The 19,098-nt window shown below is 50.3% G+C and overlaps 1 protein-coding gene and 1 long non-coding RNA gene across 6 annotated transcripts in view; one reads left to right on the top strand and one right to left on the bottom strand.

Annotated features, from left to right (window-relative positions):
• The window catches only part of PAQR5 (progestin and adipoQ receptor family member 5), a 61,490-nt gene extending 47,890 nt beyond the window's left edge, over positions 1–13,600 (top strand). The window contains exons 7-9 of the mRNA XM_047074869.1: positions 4,519–4,615; positions 6,963–7,104; positions 10,368–13,600. Of these exons, the coding sequence (XP_046930825.1) occupies positions 4,519–4,615; positions 6,963–7,104; positions 10,368–10,609 (481 nt within the window). The 3' untranslated portion in view covers positions 10,610–13,600. The remainder of the gene's footprint in view (positions 1–4,518; positions 4,616–6,962; positions 7,105–10,367) is intronic.
• The window catches only part of LOC124508445 (uncharacterized), an 80,179-nt gene that overhangs the window by 8,661 nt on the left and 52,420 nt on the right, over positions 1–19,098 (bottom strand). For 2 of the 5 annotated variants that reach the window (XR_006961252.1, XR_006961256.1), the window contains exons 4-5: positions 3,860–3,934; positions 436–3,261 (exon numbers count right to left, since the gene is read on the bottom strand). This is a non-coding gene — a long non-coding RNA (uncharacterized LOC124508445). Of the gene's footprint in view, positions 1–435; positions 3,262–3,859; positions 3,935–6,116; positions 6,265–9,358; positions 9,537–19,098 lie in introns of all 5 variants that reach the window. The other 3 variants (XR_006961254.1, XR_006961253.1, XR_006961255.1) reach the window with 3 other exon arrangements.

Below are 19,098 nucleotides of genomic sequence, written 5' to 3'. Positions count from 1 at the left end.
TGGATACACAGAGTTCTGCAAAATGGTACTGGGACTGAGTATTAGCTGGAGATGGGGGGTGGGCCTCTTGGACAGTGAACGGCCTGGATAGGGTGAGGGGGCCAGAGAGGATAGTACTGGGAGGCAGCAAGGAGTCGCCGGAAGTTGCCTGCACAGCTGGAAGGAGGAGAGTGGCTGGAGAGGGTCTCAGCAGCTGCCAGGATCTGAGGTGCCTCCCGTGTCCTTCTGAGGACTGGCCCTGTGCTCGTGAAGGACAGTGATCTTTGTAGGAGGGCAGTTCCATGGACTCCACTTTGGAGCTGAGGGGCTTCCTGGTGTGGTAGCAGCTGCTGCCGTGGGGATGGGAGGAAGGTGGTGCTGGAAGAGAAACAGAGAAGGGGGCCCACAGACAGGGTGGGATGCCCCATCTGAGGGCCCTTTGGGCTCCCTTCTCACCTGGTCCTCTTTCCTTTCATGTTTTCATTTCCTTCTTCGTCTTCAGTGTCTGAGGAGCAAGAAAGAGGACTTGTGCCCAGGGCGGGGGGTGACTCAGCCCCTATTAACTTCAGGAGAAGCAGGTGGAGAGGAGGGCCAGGGCCCCCCGGAGGCCCCGATTTCACAGACTTGCCGTGTGGCCTCTGGCTCCAGTGTCCATACAAGCAAGGGCATCTGAGAGGATGTTTCTGGGTCCTGTCTGGTTTGGATGTTCTACAATGCCGGAGCTTCGGAGTCTTTTCCAAGATTTCTCTCCTTGCCTTCCCCCTCTCCCAAGCCCACCCGACCTTGGCCTCCTGCGCCATCAGTCCACGGCGTGGCCAGGAGTGGCAGAGAACCACCGTCGTCTTCCCTGGGCAGGAAGTAGACCGTGAACCTCGCGAGTAGTTTTTAGTTATTTCCGTGCTTACCGGAGTATCACGGTCTAAGTGGCATTCATTCCATTACAGTGCATGTCTTTAAGGGAAATCTCCACGTAGAGAACCGGGGGCTCCCCTGACTGGGTTTCTGGTCCCTATGATCATGGCCGCTTGTTCAAATGAATATTCCAGAAAACTGCTTTCTTCCTCGGTAGCACTTGAGAAAGGAGATGGGAGAATGCGTGATCTCTATGTGGCTCTTGGAGCAAAGTGGGGTGACGGAGACCTCGCTTGCTCATCCTGCTGACCATCCGGAAGCCCAGAAAGGTGTCCTCACTCCCTTAAGGCACGTTGGTCCCACAGAGTTTGCTGTATGTTACAAGTCCCTGTAGGTACTTTTTATCCACGCATCCAAGGCCCCCAGCAGTCGGCTTTTTGGACAGATACTTGCTCAGTGGAATGCCCTATGGGCAGTGCTGTGAGGGAGAGGGGTGACTTTTCATCCCGGACGGAAAGTGAGCTGCACCGTGAGAGCCATCCTGTGGCTTTGGTACTGTGGCAGCCAAGAGGGGCACAGAGAAGGCCCAGGAGAGGGTTTGGAGGTCAGAGCTGGAGGCAGGAGGCTCAGCAGTGAGTGGTTCTCAGACACCTCTGGAGGTCGGAGGGCTCAGCCAGATGACAGTGCTACCGGGGCCGGGGGCCAGCATGCGGAAATGTCCACATTCCTGTGATGTCACTCCCACAACAGAACAGCTGCAACCACAACGCACACACATACACGCACACGACCTCTGCGATAGAACGTTTCCAAAAGCCCACCCGTTTCAAGCACCCGTTCCAGAACTTGCTTGCAAATCCTGCTGGCTTTGTTGCAACACGATTTATCAGGTTTTAGAACAGACTGGTATCCTATCGACCCTCTCCTGATAAAGGCTTCTGCCAAAAAAAATCCAGTGTTGCCTGCCAACCTGGTTCTAGGCAGCCGAGGCCTGACTCCCTGTAAACTGGCCTGTCAACTCTGTGGTGTAGGGACTGTCTGACCAGGTGGGGCTTTGGAGACCAGGTGGGGCATCCGGTGCTTTCGGAGGATTCTGTGGCTCCCACCCCTCCTTCCGGGAATCTCTGGATGGAGCGACACCCTGTGGCTAAATGTGGAACTGCACCTTAGTAGTGGGAGGCCCCTGTCTGTGGCTGCTGGCCCTTCTGCCTTTTATTCTCTGTTGCTGTCTCTCTTCTGCTCTGCTTTTTCTCCCTTTTTTTTCTCCCTGTAGACTCGGCTTTGCAGCTGGAGAGGCTGGTTCGTTTGCCCCCGGGAAAGCACTTTATCAGGCCGGGCGAAATGTTGTCTCAAGTCACGGGAAATCCATGGTTTGGGGGATGGCCCTCGCCGGCCACAGCGAGCTTTCCTCCTGTGTAAGTGGTCACAGAAAGAGCGTGCTTTATGGTGAGCCAGAAAGAGCGTTTAATGGCGAGCCTCTCCTAACTCAGGAAGGATAGGCCGTGCCGTGCACGGGGCAGGAGGGAGCGGGCGTGCGGTCGGGTTTGCCAGGAGACCTCGAATGCTATTGAGATGGACTCTGGCTGTTGGGGCAGTGGGCGTGTGTCCCAGCTGCTCCCTGGGGCAGAGGGTACAGGCAAGGATGGAGGCTGGGTTGTGGTCTGAGGCCTGCTCAGCCTGCCGGAGGGGCGGCGGTGTGAAACGTGGAAGCCAGACGGCCCAGGGTTTCAGTCCTAGCTTTGCCTCTTACCAGCTCCTCTGACTCTAGACAAATCACCCCGAACCTACCTATGCCCATTTTCCTTACGGCGTAGCTATAAGATGGGGACGGGGAGAGAATGAATCCCACGACACACATTTTAGTAAAAGCTTCCATTTCGGGAGTGTTCCTCTGTGATGTGAGTAAGCTCCCTCGTAAGTATCATCTCGTCAGATGCTTGCAACAAGCCCGTGAGGGGGTAGGGTTGTCGGCCCTGTGTCACACGCGAGGATTCAGAGGGGCGCAGAGGTTACCTCACCTGCCGGGGTCACATGATCATGAAGGGCAGAGGCAGGATTCGAACCTAGGGTGTCCAGGTCAGAAACTGCATGTGAAATCCCCTCTCCCAGGGTCGGCAGTTTACTCCCAAGGCTGGGGTTCCTGTTTGCGGGGGGACGTAAGTTGCTGTCCCTTGTTTCTTTCCCTCCTTTTCCTGGAGCTTGTCTTCCTTCTCTACCCAGCGCCCGCCATGCGCTCGTCTGACGTAGGACAGGGTCAGGAAAGGGGACACATGCTGCCGTGGGCTTGAGAGCAGTCGGAGCCTATCGCTGGAGGCTGTGGGGCTTCTCTGCCTCTTATTCTGGAGCAGGGATCCTCATGCTTGGCATTCCTGAGGGCTAGACACGACACAGCGGCCAGGGGGACAGCAGGTGACAGGTGATGGCACCAGCCTGTGGCGACAGGAAGAACCTGGCTGAGTGGGGAGATGGGCGCGGGCTGAGCAGAGAGGCAGATTGTGTTTGGTGGAGGAAAGGGCAGGCTTGTGGGCTGGGACTGGGGGGTCTGGGGACCAGGGGTGGGGAGCAGACTCCATTCTCGCCAGAGAGCGTCAAGAGGGGCAGGACCGTCAGGAAGGGCTGAGAGGGGCCAAATGCCTCCACTGCCTCACTGGCTGCACCGGGACGGCCACCCCACCAGCCCTGGCGCCCTGACTCTGCACCCCACCTTTGTGGGGACCTCCGGCCTCGCCCTGCAGCCCTGGGGGCACCGAGGGAGGGCCCCGCCCCCCCCCCCCCCCACTGATACCCAGTGGTACCCAAGCGGGGTCCTGCCCTGCCACCCTGCCTCGACAGCCCCCTGGCCCGGGGCGTGAGCCCTCCCTCGCCTGAGCCCCAGTTCAGGGCTCTGGTTTTGTGTGGACATTCTCCTCGTTCCTCTCACGTCCTCCCAGCGTCCAGCCTGCCATCTGTGCTGCCAGAGTCCCCACACCCTGGGCTGCCGGCCCCGAGCCAGCAGAGGCCCCATCGCGTTCTGTCCAGGAGGACCTACCTGTCTTTGCCACGGTCAGCACCGCTCATTTGAACGTTGGCTTCCTCTTGGGACTGGAGGCGGGTCGGGGTGTTGCTGAACGAGGGGGAAAGGCCACGTTTACTCGATTTCCCCAGGCCAGCGTCCCTGCGTGTGGTACCAAGTATTCCGGAAGTCTCTCAAAGTCATTAAAGACTTCACCGAACCAAGGGCTTTGGCACAGCACGCACCCGGGGCAGCTGACATCGGCTCCTTCACAGCCGTGCTCGCCCCCGGAGCCCGGGCTGGGGGCCCCCCACACCCCCCACGTCTGCCCACCCGGTTGCTGCTGGACTTCTAAAAGGCCCTTTGGCAGTTCGACAACTTGCCTCCCAGAGGGCCTTCCCAGCCCAATACCTCCTCCCTGGCTTCTTTGGACACCGTTGCCCCTCACGATGCGGCCCCAGGAGATGGTTTCCCCTGAGACCCTTTCTCCTCGAAGGCAGAGTCACTCCCGTCGGGCTGGGAGAAGCGGAAGAGGCCCGTCGGGGGGGAGCCACTGGCCTCCGGAGGAGGTTGTACAAAAAGACTTCTCTTCTGCGGACGACCTGCCCTCAGTAATTTGTCATGTGCGTGCACGTGTGTCATTCACGGAAACCGTTTTCGGTCCAACGTCTTCCCCCTTTCCTTCCCCGCTTTAGGTTTCTTGAAATCCAGAAGCCCGGGCTCTGCAAGATGCTTCGCGTCCTTGCCTTTGCTTATCCCTACACCTGGGACTCCCTTCCCATCTTCTACAGGGTAAGGGCCCGGCTCCGTCTTTTCTCTGCCTGTTGGCAACACCAGGGAATCTACTGCTTCCTGAGCTCCTGGGGCTCGGAGCGCCATGGTGGTCACTGCGAGGGACGGACGTGGGAGCCACGACCCAGGGGCTCCCTTAGTAGTTAGGACACAGCAGGAGAATGAAGGCCCTGGCAAACCACAGGGGATGCATCAATGGCCAGCACTGACTGGGGGCTCAGACGCAGTCGTGGAGGGCTGGGAAGGGGAGGCAGCCTGGGGTTTAGTGCGGTGACCAGGAAAGCAGGCTCTGGAGGCAAATCTCTAATACGTACTCGCTGTAAGACTTTGGGCCAGTTAGGTACCATCTCTGTGCCTTGATGTCCCCCTCTGTAAAATGGGCATGGTAATAACACCTGCTTTCGTCAGACTGGGGGGAAGATTACATGAGATCGCTGGCTCGTGGCAAGTGGCCACTAAATGCATTTATTCTGTATTGTCATCAACTAACATACTAGCAGCGAAGGAAAAAGGATAAATGAAGGTCGTAAGATAGATGGGAATTGGAGAACATGAAGGAAGGGGGTGTAAGAGGGACACAAGAAAGGGGAGAGGCACTCACAAATCGGATGGACCTGAGTTCAAATCCCAGTGCGCACTGGCTCTGTGACCTTAGGGAATGCACCTGATCTCAGTCTCTGAGCCTCAGTTTCTTCATCTGTTAATGAGGCTGACATCCTCTCCCGCACAGAGGGGTAGAGGGGCTTAATCAAATCAGCAGATCAGAGGGCTCAGCAATGCCCGGCAGAGGGCCTGCACCTAGTGAGTGGCGTTTCCCTCCCAGGGGCGGCTTGAAGTTTGACGCGCAAGTCAGGGACCGAAGGGGAGGGCCAGAGCCGGCACCACCTGTGTGAGCCTGGGATGGGGGGGGGAGACCCAGAGGCGTGGGTGCGGCCCATTCCCCTGACTCCTTCCTCGACGACACAGAACACCCATAGGAAACCAGAGCAGAGAGCAAGCCGTTCCCACATGCCACCAAATCGCATAGCACAGGTCTGCGTTATTAGGAGCACCAGCTGAGTCAGGGGGCGGAGGAGGGGCCGGGAGGTCTGATCGCGAGCGGGGAGGTTGAGGAGCAGAGCATCGGTTCTGGAATCAGCCTGCCTGGATCCACAGCCTGACTTCACTGCTGATTAGTGGTTTGCAAGTCACCCTCTGGCCCAGCTTCCTCGTCGGCAAAGTGGGATGTTTTGGTAGTTGTTGAGGCTGTGATGAAATTGTGCAAATAAAAGGCTGGCTTAGTGCCCTAGGTAAGTGATGGCTGCTGTCATTATAACGGTAATACAAAAACTATACTTAGCTCTCAAACAGGATAATGGCTGTAATGAACACGTTTTGATGACTCAGAAAGGCCTTCCAGGGATTTCTAGGCTTTAAAGCCTTAATTAGGAGCTTGAAATCAGGGGATGCGCTGGTGAGAAGTGAGTTCAAGGGTGACTAGACCACTTTTTACTATACTTACATTTTACCCCCAGACAAAAGAGTAGCAAATAGATCTAGTAGGATTTTTCTTTTCCTTTCTTTTCCTTCCTTGATTTCTTTCCTTTTCTTTCGTAATTAAACAACCCAAAAGGCTTTATGGACATTTGGAGGATTAAAATACAGCTGCCCTGCGGGGAGAAAAAATAAAATAAAATACAGTTGCCTTGGGTCTCTCAAAAGATCACAGTCAGAATTATGCGGGAGCCTGGGTGGCTCAGTTGGTTAAGCGTCTGACTTCGGCTCAGGTCATAATCTCATGGTTTGTGAGCTCGAGCCCCGGTTCGGGCTCTGTGCTGACAGCTCAGAGCCTGGGAGCCTGCTTCGGATTCTGGGTTTCTTTCTCTCTCTGCCCCTCCCCTATTTGCGCTCTGTCTCTCTCTCACACAAAAATGAATAAACATTAAAAAAATTATTAAGGGGCACCTAGGTGCCACAGTCGGTTAAGTGTCCGACTCTTGATTTCGGCCCAGGTCATAATCTCGCAGTTTGTGACTTTGAGCCCCACACTGGGCTCTGTGCTAACGGTGCGGAGCCTGCTTGGGATTCTCTTTCTCCCTTTCTCTCTGCCCCTCCCCTCCCCTCCCCTCCACTCTCTCTCTCTCTCTCTCTCTAAATAAACCTAAAAAAATTTTTTTTAATATAAAAAAAAAAAAAAGGAATAGGAATTCTGCTCCCACGGTCCCTGAGAGTTCCCCTTCCAAACCACAGACCAAGGAGGTGAGGGCCTTGGCCCGTGGTGCCCGCACGCGTGTGCAGAGATGGCTTCGGGTGATGAGAAGGAAGGGGGCCTCCTCTCGAGATCTGATGTTCCTCTGAATCCCTGCAGCTGTTCCTGCTTTCGGGGGACGGTGCGCAGAATGAAGCCGCCTTGTACCACCAGAAGCACACGGCCATGACCCTCCTGGCCTCTTTCTTCTACTCCGCACACCTGCCAGAGCGCCTGGCGCCTGGACGCTTCGACTACATCGGTGAGTGCGCGGCGGCCCCGTTGTCTCCCTGCCACCAGGACACCAGTGCATGCGGTCTCGAAGGGGAAGCAGGGGCATGGAGAGACGCAATTCCCCAGGGGCTTCTCTAGGAGCAGGCCAAGGGAAGTGAAACTGTAAGGCAATGGAGGCCAGGATGTACGTAGCCAGCAAATGGCCAGGTAGGATGGGAGGATGGAGAACAGGTGCATCTAGGATTCTAAGGCATTCCTATGGGCTACGGGGCCTAGGGAGTCCCGTTATTACCCCGAAGATGAAATCCCAGGATTAAATGGACATCGAGGGCAGCCCTGGAGAGGAACAAGACAGACCGAGTGCAGATGGCCCCGAGGCTGACAGATGGCAGGGGCTGTGCCAAGGAGGGGAGCGTGTCTTCGTCTCGTTCAGGCGGCTGCAGTGGGGCCAGGAGTCTTGGTTCTCAGGTGTGGCCCCTGGAGCATCAGCATTTGGCATTATCTGGGAATTCTCAGATTCTCAGGCCCCCGGACATCCCGAACCAGAAGCTCGGGGCGTCTCACTCAGAGGCTGGGTGACTCTCCAGGGGAACCTGAGCTCACCGCCGTTAGAGAAGTGATGTGCTGGAGAGGAGCTGTCAGAGCCAGAGGACTTCTACCTGCTGGGAGGGCGCCTTCCCTCTTTGTCTAGGGAAGTGGGTCGGGCACTGGCCGGAGGAGGGAACCTTGGGCCACTTCTGGTGACGCTGAGGACTCCTTGAGATGAGAGCTCCCTAGATACGCTGTCATGGGGGTTCAAGCGTCAGCCCTTATCCTTAAATGGTGGGCAGGGACCCTGGTTCTCCCCAAGCCCATTTCTCCAGTGATTTTTTTCATCTCCTCCCACCTAAGACATGTGGCCAGGTTTGCTTTATTGGCTCTGAAAAGAGCTTCATCTCCTTTACTTCAATTCTGTCCTACCAGAAGGGATGCCAAGGACCAAAATGCTTGGAGGGTAAATTTCAAACAAAAAGGTGAGGGGGCGGGGGAGACGAGAGGGCCACGGAGTTGGAACTTGTCTACAGGAGCCCTGTCCACCTCCCGAGCCCCACCTAGACAAAGTATCGGTGGTTGTAAATGAAGTCCGGGGACCGCAGGAAAAAATAGCCCTGGCCTTGTTTTACCAACTCCCTGGTGTCTTAATAACATTTCATTTATTCACTTTTAATCCCACTCTCTTGGGCCTAGGGGAACAGAACCCAGAGACACCCCTCCATTGGCCAGACATTTGCCAGACAACTGTTAATGACAGGTCATTAACAACGGGTTTGGAAAATGATCCGTCCCACAATAATGGGGTCTGCCAGATGTGGGATTCCCTCTCCGATGTGGGGCAGAGTGCTAACTGGTTAGTGCTGGCCCTGCCTGTAGGAAGTTCCTCCATATTCCTGTCCAGCCAGATTGCGGGAATCTCTCTCTCTCTCTCTCTCTTTTAATGAAAGAGAATCCTTAACTCTTGTGTTGTATCTGTTTGCTAGGACTGCCATAACAAAGAATCACAGACTGAGTGGCTTAAACAACAGAAATGCATTTTCTCATAATTTTGGAGGCTGAGACCAAGGTGTGGGCTGGGTCCGTCTCTCTCCTGGCTCTCTCCCTGGCTTGCAGACGGCCATCTTCTCTGTCTCTCCTCACGTGGTCTTTCCCATGCCCAGGTCCTAACTTCCTCCTCTTAGAAGGGTACCAGTCAGAGGGCACCTGGGTGGCTCAGTCAGTTGAGTGTCAGGTCATGATCTTGTGGTTCGTGAGTTCAAGCCCCACATCAGGCTCACTGCTGTCAACGGCACGGAGCCTGCTTGGGATTTTCTCTCTCTCCCCCTCTCTCTCTCTCTCTGCCCCTCCCTCTGCCTCTCTCCCTCTCTCTCTCAAAATAAATATATAAACTTAAAATAATAAAAGATCCTGTCTCCAGATACGGTCACATTCTGAGGTACTGGGCATTGGGACTTCAACATTTGGAATTGGGGGAAGGGAGACACAGCTCAGCCCATGACACATGCTGTCTTTGTTCTCTTCTCATCTTCTGATGTCTGAGCGTTGTCCTGCAAACAGTCCTTGGCCCTGGGCAATGGACTCTTTTTCTCATCACTACCAACTCAGCATGTTCCCGCCCACTACCACCCCCCTCTGCTGGGTCCTCCCCTCTGTGGACACATAGCTGGTGAGCCAAGGTCCTGAAGGTCATCAGGGAGGAAGAGCCCCTGGTCATGTCTGGGATTAACCAGCAGTAAGGAGAGGGCTACCTTGTAACTGGCCAATAGAAAGTCTGGTTGGCTTCTCCGTTGGCCTCAGAATTGGAGCTGATGAGTGCTGGTTCTGAAGAGGTGAACTTTGGGAGAACATGATGCCAGACTTCATGTGAAAAACAGGACTGGTGGACAAGTTGAAAAAATGTACTCGGGCCTTTTAATTTTTCTCACACTGCATTAAAAAAAATATTGGGGCGCCTGGGTGGCTCAGTTGGTTGAGCATCAGAGTCTTGGTTTCGGCTCAGGTCACGATTTCATGGTTCGTGATTTCAGGCCCCTTGTAGGGCTCTGTGCTGTCAGTGCGGAACCTGCTTGGGATTCTCTGTCTTCCTCTCTCTCTGCCCTTCCCCTGCTTATGCTGTCTGTCTCAAAAATAAATGAACAAACATTTAAAAAACAAATAAATGTATTGAGGCATATTTTATGTATCACATGGTTCCCTGATTTCAAGGATACAATTCAGTGATATTTTTAGTTAACCCCCCAAATTGAATCCCCATCATCGCAAATGAGTTTTAGAACATGATCATCACCCCAGTAAGATCCCTCCTGCCCATGTCTTATTAATCCTGATTCCTACCCCCTGCCTGAAGAAACCACTAACCTTTGCGTCTGTGGATTTGCCTTTCCTGGACATTTGCTATAAATGGATTCTGACAATATGTGGTCCCTTGTGTCTAGCTTCTTTACCCAGCATAATGTTTTTAGCCTATACACCATGGAACAGTATCAGCAGTCTATTCCTTAAAAAAAAAAAAAAAAAGTTTATTTTGAGAGAGAGAGAGAGAGATACAGGAGGGGCAGAGAGAGAGGGAGAGAGAGAGAATCCCCAGCAGGCTCTGCCCTGTCAGCGCAGAACCCAATGCGGGGCTCGAACTCACAAACTGTGAGATCATGACCTGAGCCGAAATCAAGAGTTGGAAGCTTAACCAACTGCACCACCCAGGGGCCCCTGTTCGTTTTTTGTTGCTGATCCTGGCAGCCTTTTCTGTGTTTGCCGTAGGTCACAGTCACCAGCTGTTCCACGTGTGTGTGATCCTGGCCACACACCTGCAGATGGAAGCCATTGTTCTGGACAAGACTCTGAGGAGGGAATGGCTCCTGGCCAACTCCAGGCCCCTGTCTTTCCCTCAGATAGCTGGAGCTGTACTTCTGTGCCTCATCTTCAGCCTCAGCAACATAATTTATTTCTCAGCTGCTCTGTATCGGATTCCTGAGCCAGAATTACATAAAAAAGAAACATGATTCAGACCATAAGCTTTTCATGCCAGATGTCAACATTAAGCTACAACCTCCTAAGCACCATAAGTGCCTAGTGGTACCTGTTTACCAAGGTCTAAAATATTCACGGTGGTTGATGTCTTGGCATTTTTGAGTGCGTTCATGTCAATAAGGTATTTAACTGGGGAAATGTCTCTCAATGTGCACCTATTCTATAATTGTGATTTTAAAAGGGGAAGATGGGTTCAAGTAAGTCCTTGTTCAGGCGAATCCTTAATAGTTCACTAAGTCTTAAATTTATTTAAAATAAGGCAGTTAGAAGCCTTCCTATTAAGTGGCCAGATGAAGCTTTACTACTCTTGTAGTGTTACCCTTTGAAAACGGACCCTGCTTCATTTGTTGAGTCCCACATGGCACAGCTCCTGCCAAGACCTCCATGGTGGGAGGAGAATGAGCCAGAAAGATCAGCGGGGGGTGTGGAGGGGGTGGAGTAAGAGGAAGCTGGGTCTGTGGGAACCCTGGGGACTGGGGAAACACTTCAGGATGAAGAGACCTGGTTTGGGGAGGGGGCTTCTTCCTTTCCCCACCTAGTGAAGGGAATGAATGAATGAAGAGTCCTCTTTCCCACAAGTCTGTTGTGCCTTAAAGTGCCAATTCCCATGTCACGTGGATTTGGATTTTCTCTAAAGGCCACATGGCTGGGTGTCTGTGTTCTGTTTTGTTCTGTTTTCTCGTTGCCAATTCGATGCTGCAAAGTATTATGCAATGCAGGTCAAATGTGTGAGGCATGGGAGCCGGCTGAGTTAATTCCAGTTGGCTGTGCTCACCTGTCACTGTGTAAACCAATGGCATGGCTCTATTTGGGGATGCTATCCATTTAATATTGCTTCAGCATTTCAAAGGTGCTGCAAAGTTTAGTGTTCCTGGGCAGAGGATGTCAAAGACCTTGTAAAGGGTTGGTCAACTACAGTGATCCTCAAGCTTTGCTGCGAATCAGACACATTTGGTGAGTTGGCGACCAGTGCGGATTCCCAGGCCAAATCGGGATTCTGTGTTAGTAGTTTAAGATGTAGGTCTTTTGGAGGAGATTTGCCCTGAATCTGAGGAAGTCCCCAGGTGATCCTAATGCAGAAGGGCCACAGGCCAAATGGGAAAAATGCTGGCGTCATGAGTTCCAGAAGGCACTGGGCCTCTCAGCTTTGTTGCAGTTGACCTAATTTTCAGCAACTCACCACCTAAGGATGTATCCCCTGCTGTCTGCACAAGAGTAGCACACTGAGCATTTTCTCATCTGTTGCCTTAGGAGTTAAAGTTTAGTATTTCGTGCTGTTTTCAGAGAGTTCAGAAATGCTGATGCAAAACTGTAGCAGACGCCCATCAACCCCTGATCTGCACTTGCTAATGACTTGAGGGGCTGTCCATCACAAAGCAGGATCCTCTTTGCTGACTCAGGAACACCCTCAAAACTTAGAATACTGCCTCTGTGGTAACTGGCCCAGAAACTTGAATGGCCTCACGAATAGCTCATCGTCCAACCCTCTGAGGACAAGTAAAAATTTATATTGGCTGAGAGTGGTCAAGAAATATGATTTCATTAGTTTTACTGTTTATTTACTTCCTCTGGGGAAAGGTAGACTGATAAAATTATATGGGCTGGTAAATTTTTGGTACATTAATTGCCCACTGCATGACAAAATTTGGTTTGGGGCGATAATCTGACACTCCTAGTGGAATTTTACTCCAGCAGGGTCTGTGGGCACCCGTTTTGCCTTGCTATAACTTCAATTTTATGCTGCAAAAAGGCACAGAGTTTAAATACCCTATTCTAGCAGGTGCCAAAGACATGAAGCTCTTTAACATCTCTTTTGTTTAGGGAGAGGAAAATGTTTGTTTAGTTCAGAAATAGTTGAAAGTTATAGGTGATTAATCTGAAGGACCTTCAGATTATTTAATTTTGGGTGATGTGACTTTTTCGCCATCCTTAATGATGGGAAAGAAAATGTTACATCAACAAAAGAAGACCAGTGTTTCATAATGTTTTTATACGTTTGGCAAACTCAGTCCCACTGTATACATTTGGACAGTGTTACAAATTAAAATTGGATGACAGTTTGCAATGGGCTGATTTGGAAGCTTCTAGATACAGACAGTGGGTTCAAAAATATTAATTACCATTAGATATTAAGTGTAATGTGGGTTTGCGTAAGCCAAAGTCAAAAAGGAAAGGCAAAAAGGTTGGCAGTGGGTGAGCTGGAGAGCTCACTGGGAAGGTGTCTTTTCATGTAGCGGCCCTCAGGTTTTTATTGTCTCAATACACCTTGGAAATGTGCCATACTCCCATTGGTAGCAATGCTCACCACCACACGATCTCAAAGAGGATTTTGTGGGGGGTGACAAACTCCTAATGGGATGACCCTCTTCTTCCTCCCCCTGCATGAGAAACACTGCCCCCCAAATTTCCCAGATGCCACGGTGGTGATAAAACTTGAATGTACTCGAATGAGGCCGTTTAGCTAACCGCATTGTCCTTCGCTCATCATAGCTTTGCTTTCCACTGCTCAGTTTCTAGAGAGCAACGAATCTGTCACCGATTGGAATGAGAAGTGGGAGGTTTTAGGAAACCATTTGAGTACAAAGTGACCTGTTTGACCTGCTGCCGTCTGAAAGTGTTTGTTGTGGAACTCAGCTCACGTGAGAAGTTCTAAGGAAGGCAAGGGGCAGTGGATCAGTGTGATCAGATGTGTTGGAGAGACCCTTCATTTGGCTCTGCTGTGTCCCAAATTTGTTTGGCCATGGTACTATACGAAACACCTATTCACACTGTATAACAACTCTTTATCACATATTAGTTGAATGCCGGCCTCTGATTTTCTGGTCAACAATCCATTGTGGATGAAAAGGCAAAGACCCATTTCTGAACACAGCTGTTCCTCCAACTTACACTGATGTCTGGTTTTCTTAAACTGTATGGGAGGAAAAAAAATAAACTTTATTATAATAAAGGCCTGTTTCCCACTTGATTTGGTTATGTTTCACCTACCACACTGTAAACATGTTTGTTCATCATAAGAAATTGATTCCTGGGGCGCCTGGGGAGTGCAGTTGGGTGAGCGTCTGATTCTTGATCTCGGCTCAGGTCATGATCTCATGATTTATGAGTTCAAGCCCTGCATCGGGCTCTGCACTTATGGTGTGGAGCCTGCTTGGGATTCTCTCTCTCTCTCTCTCTCTCTCTCTCTCTGCCCCTCCCCTGCTTGTGCACTCGCTGTCTCTCTCTCTCTCAAAATAAATTAACAAACTTAACAAATTTAAGAAATAGATTCCTGTACATGTGTACATTGCTAAATCATTCAATGAATGTTTATTTTGTGCCCGGTGTATATGGAATGAACACTCCTGCATGGAGTGAATCTTGTGACTGTCAGTAGGGAAAGATAGATAAATTCAGATAACGGTAAGTGCTATAAAGAAGAGAAGCCTGGTGAAGATATAGAGATGGGTGGGATAGGGCAGGTGAGATTGGATGGCCATTCTGAGAAGTTGACGTTTGACGAGAGCCTTGGTGGGCAGAAGGGGCCAGCCCTGCCAGTGTGTGGTGGGGTAGGTGTTTCAGGTCAGATGGTGTATGGGCAAAGGCCCCCAGACCAGTAGGCACTTGGTCCTATCGGAAGGATGGAAATCAAGCCACTTATTCCTCAAATGTGTAACTCTAGACAATGTATGGATCACTTGGCTTTCAAAGAATTCTGGGATTTCTCCTGCATGTTCTTCCCAGGAGATTGTCCAAGGGGCTTTCCTATGGGCTCTTGGTACTTGTATGAATGTTTCAACTCTGTAATAAATATATTTCAGGCAAATAGAGAGTCGTTACCCCCATTCTTTTCACTCTGGGCAACAAATTTCTAAAATTGGCTTAATTCATGCCTCCTGTAGAGCATGGAACAACGGACCTCAAAGATAATTTAATCCAGCGTTTCAAAAATGTATTTGATGATGGGGGCACCTGGGTGGATCAGTTGGCTAAGCCTCCGACTCTTGATTTTGCCTGTCATGATCTCATGGTTCTTGAGTTTCAGCCCTGAGTTGGGCTCTACCCTGACAGGGTGGAGCTTGCTTGGGATTCTCTCTCTCTCTCTCTCTCTCTCTCTCTGCTCCTCCCCATTTGCACTTGCTCGCTCACTCTCTCAAAATAAATAAATAAATGAATAAATAAATAAATAAATAAATTTTTAAATGTGTTTGATGATGCAAAATGCACATTGTCAGGCCCAAATGGACAGATGCAGCATACCTTGGGAGGGAAAAGTAGTCTTAGAGTTTTACATTTTTATCAAAAGCCCCAAGTAATTAAAAAAAAATTTTTAATGTTTATTTATTGAAAGAGACAGTGTGAGTGGGGGAGGGGCAGAGAGAGAGAGAGAGAGAGAGACTCCAAAGCAGGTTCCAGGCTCTGAGCTGTCAGCACAGAGCCTGACACGGGGCTCGAACTCATGAACTGTGAACTGTGAGATCATAACCTGAGCTGAAGTTGGAAGCTAACCAACTGAACCACCCAGGTGCCCCCCAAGTGCTTTTTAATATAAGGCAGTTTAAGAAAACACTAGTCCAACCATTCTTTTTTTTTTTTTTTTTTTTTTTTCAGATTTGGAAAAACATTGAGTAGTATGAAGAATCCCCAGGTACTGGGGTATCTGGCTGGCTTAGTTGGTAGAGCATGTGACTATCCATCTCGGGATGGTAGTTTCAAGCCCCATGTTGGGTGTAGATATTACTTAAAAATAAAATCTTAAAAAACAATTTCCAGGTACTTTTCATCCTTCCCCCTTTTGATATGTATATAACTCTCATCTCTAACAGAGAGAAACTTGGCTCCCATTATCCACAATATATTATTTGCCCAATCTTAGAACGTACAGAATGTCATTTCAAAATTACTAACCCACATCGGCAAAAAGGCTAATTAGAATCCAATATATGTTTCAAGTTCTTTTTGTCTGGAGCCTGAGGGCATATAGTCTCAATAGTCTAAATTACTTGGCTTAGTTATGGCCCCTTTATGTATATGTTACTCATTTGAAATATGGTTCAGATCATTTGTTTCTTTTTGTATCAATTCTACAACACCCCCCCCCCCCAGCTTGCTGATTTTATTGTCTTTTGAGTATGTAAAACATTAACATCCATTCATTCTCAACTGGCCTGGGGAGAGTCACATGGCCTGTGGATGTGAGATGATGCAGCCTAAGCTCTTGAGTGTGAACAGCAGGGAGGGTCAGGGAGACAGCTCCTCGCATTGAGTGTTGGGTGTATCACAGTCATCCTGTCCTCATTTTTACCACCTTCCCTCAAACATGCTAGACCTCAGCCCTTTCCAGTCACTGGCTGTTACAAGGTTCCCACAGCTCTTCGTGTGGGTGTTTGGGTTAATCATATTGGTTTCCAACCGTGTAGGGTCAGCCTCTCTCCAGTGATTTGCATAGGACCCTCCAGTCCAGTTTGGCAGTGTCTTAGAAAGTTATACTTACCGTCAGACCAGCAATCCCACCCAAGGGAAATGAAGATCCCTATCTGCATAAAGACCTTTATGCAAATAATTATACCAGTTTCATTCATAATTGCCTAAAGGTGAAAACGACCTGAACGTCCAAGGGGCTAGCGGATGGATGAGCTGTCATGCATTCCTACAGGGGATTTACTACTTAGCAGTAAAAAGGAAACATGGTATCCATACGTGCAACTCAAAAGCGTTGAATCTCCAGAGCATTTTGCCCAGCTAAAGAAGAGACATTCTGGAACAGATAAGACTCTAAGGGAGGAAGTGAGAAAAGCGCTTGCCGAGGGCTGGGGGTAGAGGAAGGTGATGGACTACAAAAATGCAGCATAAAGAAAGTTTTGCAGTGATGGTGGCGGTGGTTACAGGATGGTGTGTTTGTTAAATCCATGCACACGGTACAACCAAGAAGGGTGGATTTTGCTGGATATAGAATGTACCTCCATAACCCTGACTTTGGTAGAAGCCTCCGGGTTCTACTCCCTCCCCATCTCTTACCCTTCCCCCTGGTCTGGATCTCTAATTCTAGGGGAAAATGCAAATCTTTTACTGCCTATGGGGAGCCCGTTGGAGGGGAGGGGGGGAGAGGGGAGAGGAAGGCAGGGGAGAGAGAAGAACGTGTTAGGTGTGAGGTGACGGTTTTTATTCTATTTTCTATTTTAAAGCAAACAAGCTAGAGAGCTTTAGTACAGATAGAGGCGAGGGAGAAAAAAGAAAGTGGCCTGAAGAAAAGCTGGGGTGGGGCTTGATGGAACTGGGTCCTCCACTGGGATGGATTCATCCATTCCTCCCAGACAGTTACCAGGGGGCCTCCATGGAGCGGCACTAAGGGTGCAACAGTGCCACCTAGTGAGCCTGTCGGGATAAGCTAGTAGAGGAACAGTGAGCAAACTGGGACAGGCGCTCTGGAGCAAACCAACAGCTTGCTGGCAGGGTGGAGGGGACTGGGGGTACACAGTAGGGATCTAGCATCCGGGGGCAAGTCGTTGGCAGAAGGTCTGCTGAGAACTGAGAATAAGGAGGCATAATAAGGCGGGGAGGAGAGCTTGTCAGCGGAGGGAGTGTGTGCAGGGGGTCATGATAAGGGATGGGCTTGGAGAGGAAGAGCCTCAGGGCCCTGTGAGGGTGTCTGGCCCTGGGGAGCTCCTGCAGTGTGACGAGCATTACACAGGGGAGTGACATGACTAGATCTGTGGTTTAGAGGTGAACGGGCGGCAGATTTGGAAGGCAGCAGCAGGAAAGCCTGTTAGGGTACTGTTGCAGTCGTCCAGACAAATGATAGGAGTAGCCAAGGGGATAGAGAGCAGCGTTTGAGAGGTGTGAAGGCTCTTTGGTAGGTAGAACTGTCAAGATGTGGTGAGTGGATGTTGGAACAGAAGGAGAGGCAAAAGTCCAAGATGGTACCTGGGACTCTGGCTTGGGTGGCTGGGTAGATGGTGTATCACCCATCCACTGAAGGGGAGCAGGTTCAGGGTAAGAGATTAGGGCGCCTTAGGTATGAGGTGCCTGTGGGACACCCAAGCAGAGAATGTCTGGAGCTCAGAAGAACAAATGTGATTGGTGTGTGAAGCCGCAGGAGTGGTTGGGAGTGCCTGAGGAGAGTCCTCACTAAGTGGAGACCAGTTCAAAACCCTAAGCTACGACATTTACGCACACACAAAAAAGGAACTCACAAATGAGTTCCGCGAAAGAGAGGCGCTTAGAGAGCTCGGAGAGGAAAATGAAGACATAGTAAGAGAGGAATGAGAAATATTTTCGGTGCTGTTGAGAGGCCAAGAGAAGGGCATGGAAGGGTCAATTAGATTTAGCATCAAGGAGGTGGTGGTCACAGTGAGAAGAGTTCTAATGGAGAGACTGAGGCCAACGCCAGATTGCAGGGTAACTAAGAAGTAGTCAAATGGCCACGCCTAATTCCTAAATAATACAGGTCCCAACCTGTCCTCTAACAAGAAACAAAGCAATAAAAGCATTAGGAAAAACCATCTTTATGTCACATAATATGGGCCAAGGATGTTAAATTTTGTCCATTTAACTGGTGTCTGGTTGAGGAGCTGGGACTAGAGTCCCATGAGAGCACAGATGTAGATGCAGATTTGACAGTCATGAGGTTAGTGACAAATGTTGAAATGGGATAGAATTAGTTCATCTTAGAAAAGAGTGGATGGACATTGCTTCTCAAGAGTGAGGACCAAACTTTATTCATCTCTATAGGCTGTTAAAAATTCACCCGAGGAATCTAAAAGATCAAGTTGGTTTTATTAAGCGATTCATGAATGGGGCAGTATCCCATCTAGCAAGCAGAGAGATGCTCCCAGGAGCCATACAAAATGTAAGGCTTCCGTAGGAAGGAGGGTAGGGTAAGGAAGTTACTGGTAAAAGAAAAGTCAGGATTGTTTCAGGCCAGGTCACCATCCCTAAGTGGGGAGGGCAGGGGTCTTATTTGGAAGGTCATCTCATCTTCCTTTGGTAGGGGGCAGGGGGAGAGGGGAGACAGAGAGGGCCCCTGCGACAGATTACCTCATTGGTGCGGACCAGAAAGTTCCTGACTGACCGGTTCAGAGTACGTTTATGGGAGGGGTAGAAACTACACTTAGGTGATATTAAGACATTAAGACATTAAGATATTAAGCCCCGGTTTGGTGACCTGGCATAGCATAAGGGACTCCATCTTGGGCCAGTGGTTTTCTTTTTAGCAATGCTCAGGATCATTGTTAAGAATGTAATAAAAGAGAAAATAATTTGATAAGAGAATGTATGTGTAAGATAGAGCTGGAGGAACCAGGGAGGGAGGACCCAGGAAACGTGGAGGGGGGAGAGGACGCCAACATGATGTGGTGATATGGAAGCCAGACGCGGAGTCTGGCTGTGCAGGGCACCGCACAATAGGACACTCCTGTGCGGGAACCCCGCTGACCTCTGAATGCACGCTGGACTGGCCCTTCCGTTGGACTTCTTGTACTGT

This window comes from Lynx rufus, unplaced genomic scaffold (genome assembly GCF_022079265.1).
Source record: "Lynx rufus isolate CCGP_SWC_20201006 ecotype Redwood Valley unplaced genomic scaffold, mLynRuf1.p SCAF_13, whole genome shotgun sequence".
NCBI classification, from domain to species: Eukaryota; Metazoa; Chordata; class Mammalia; order Carnivora; family Felidae; genus Lynx; species Lynx rufus.
Note: the sequence above shows the minus strand (reverse complement) of the source record. Positions and strands in the feature narration are given on the sequence as shown.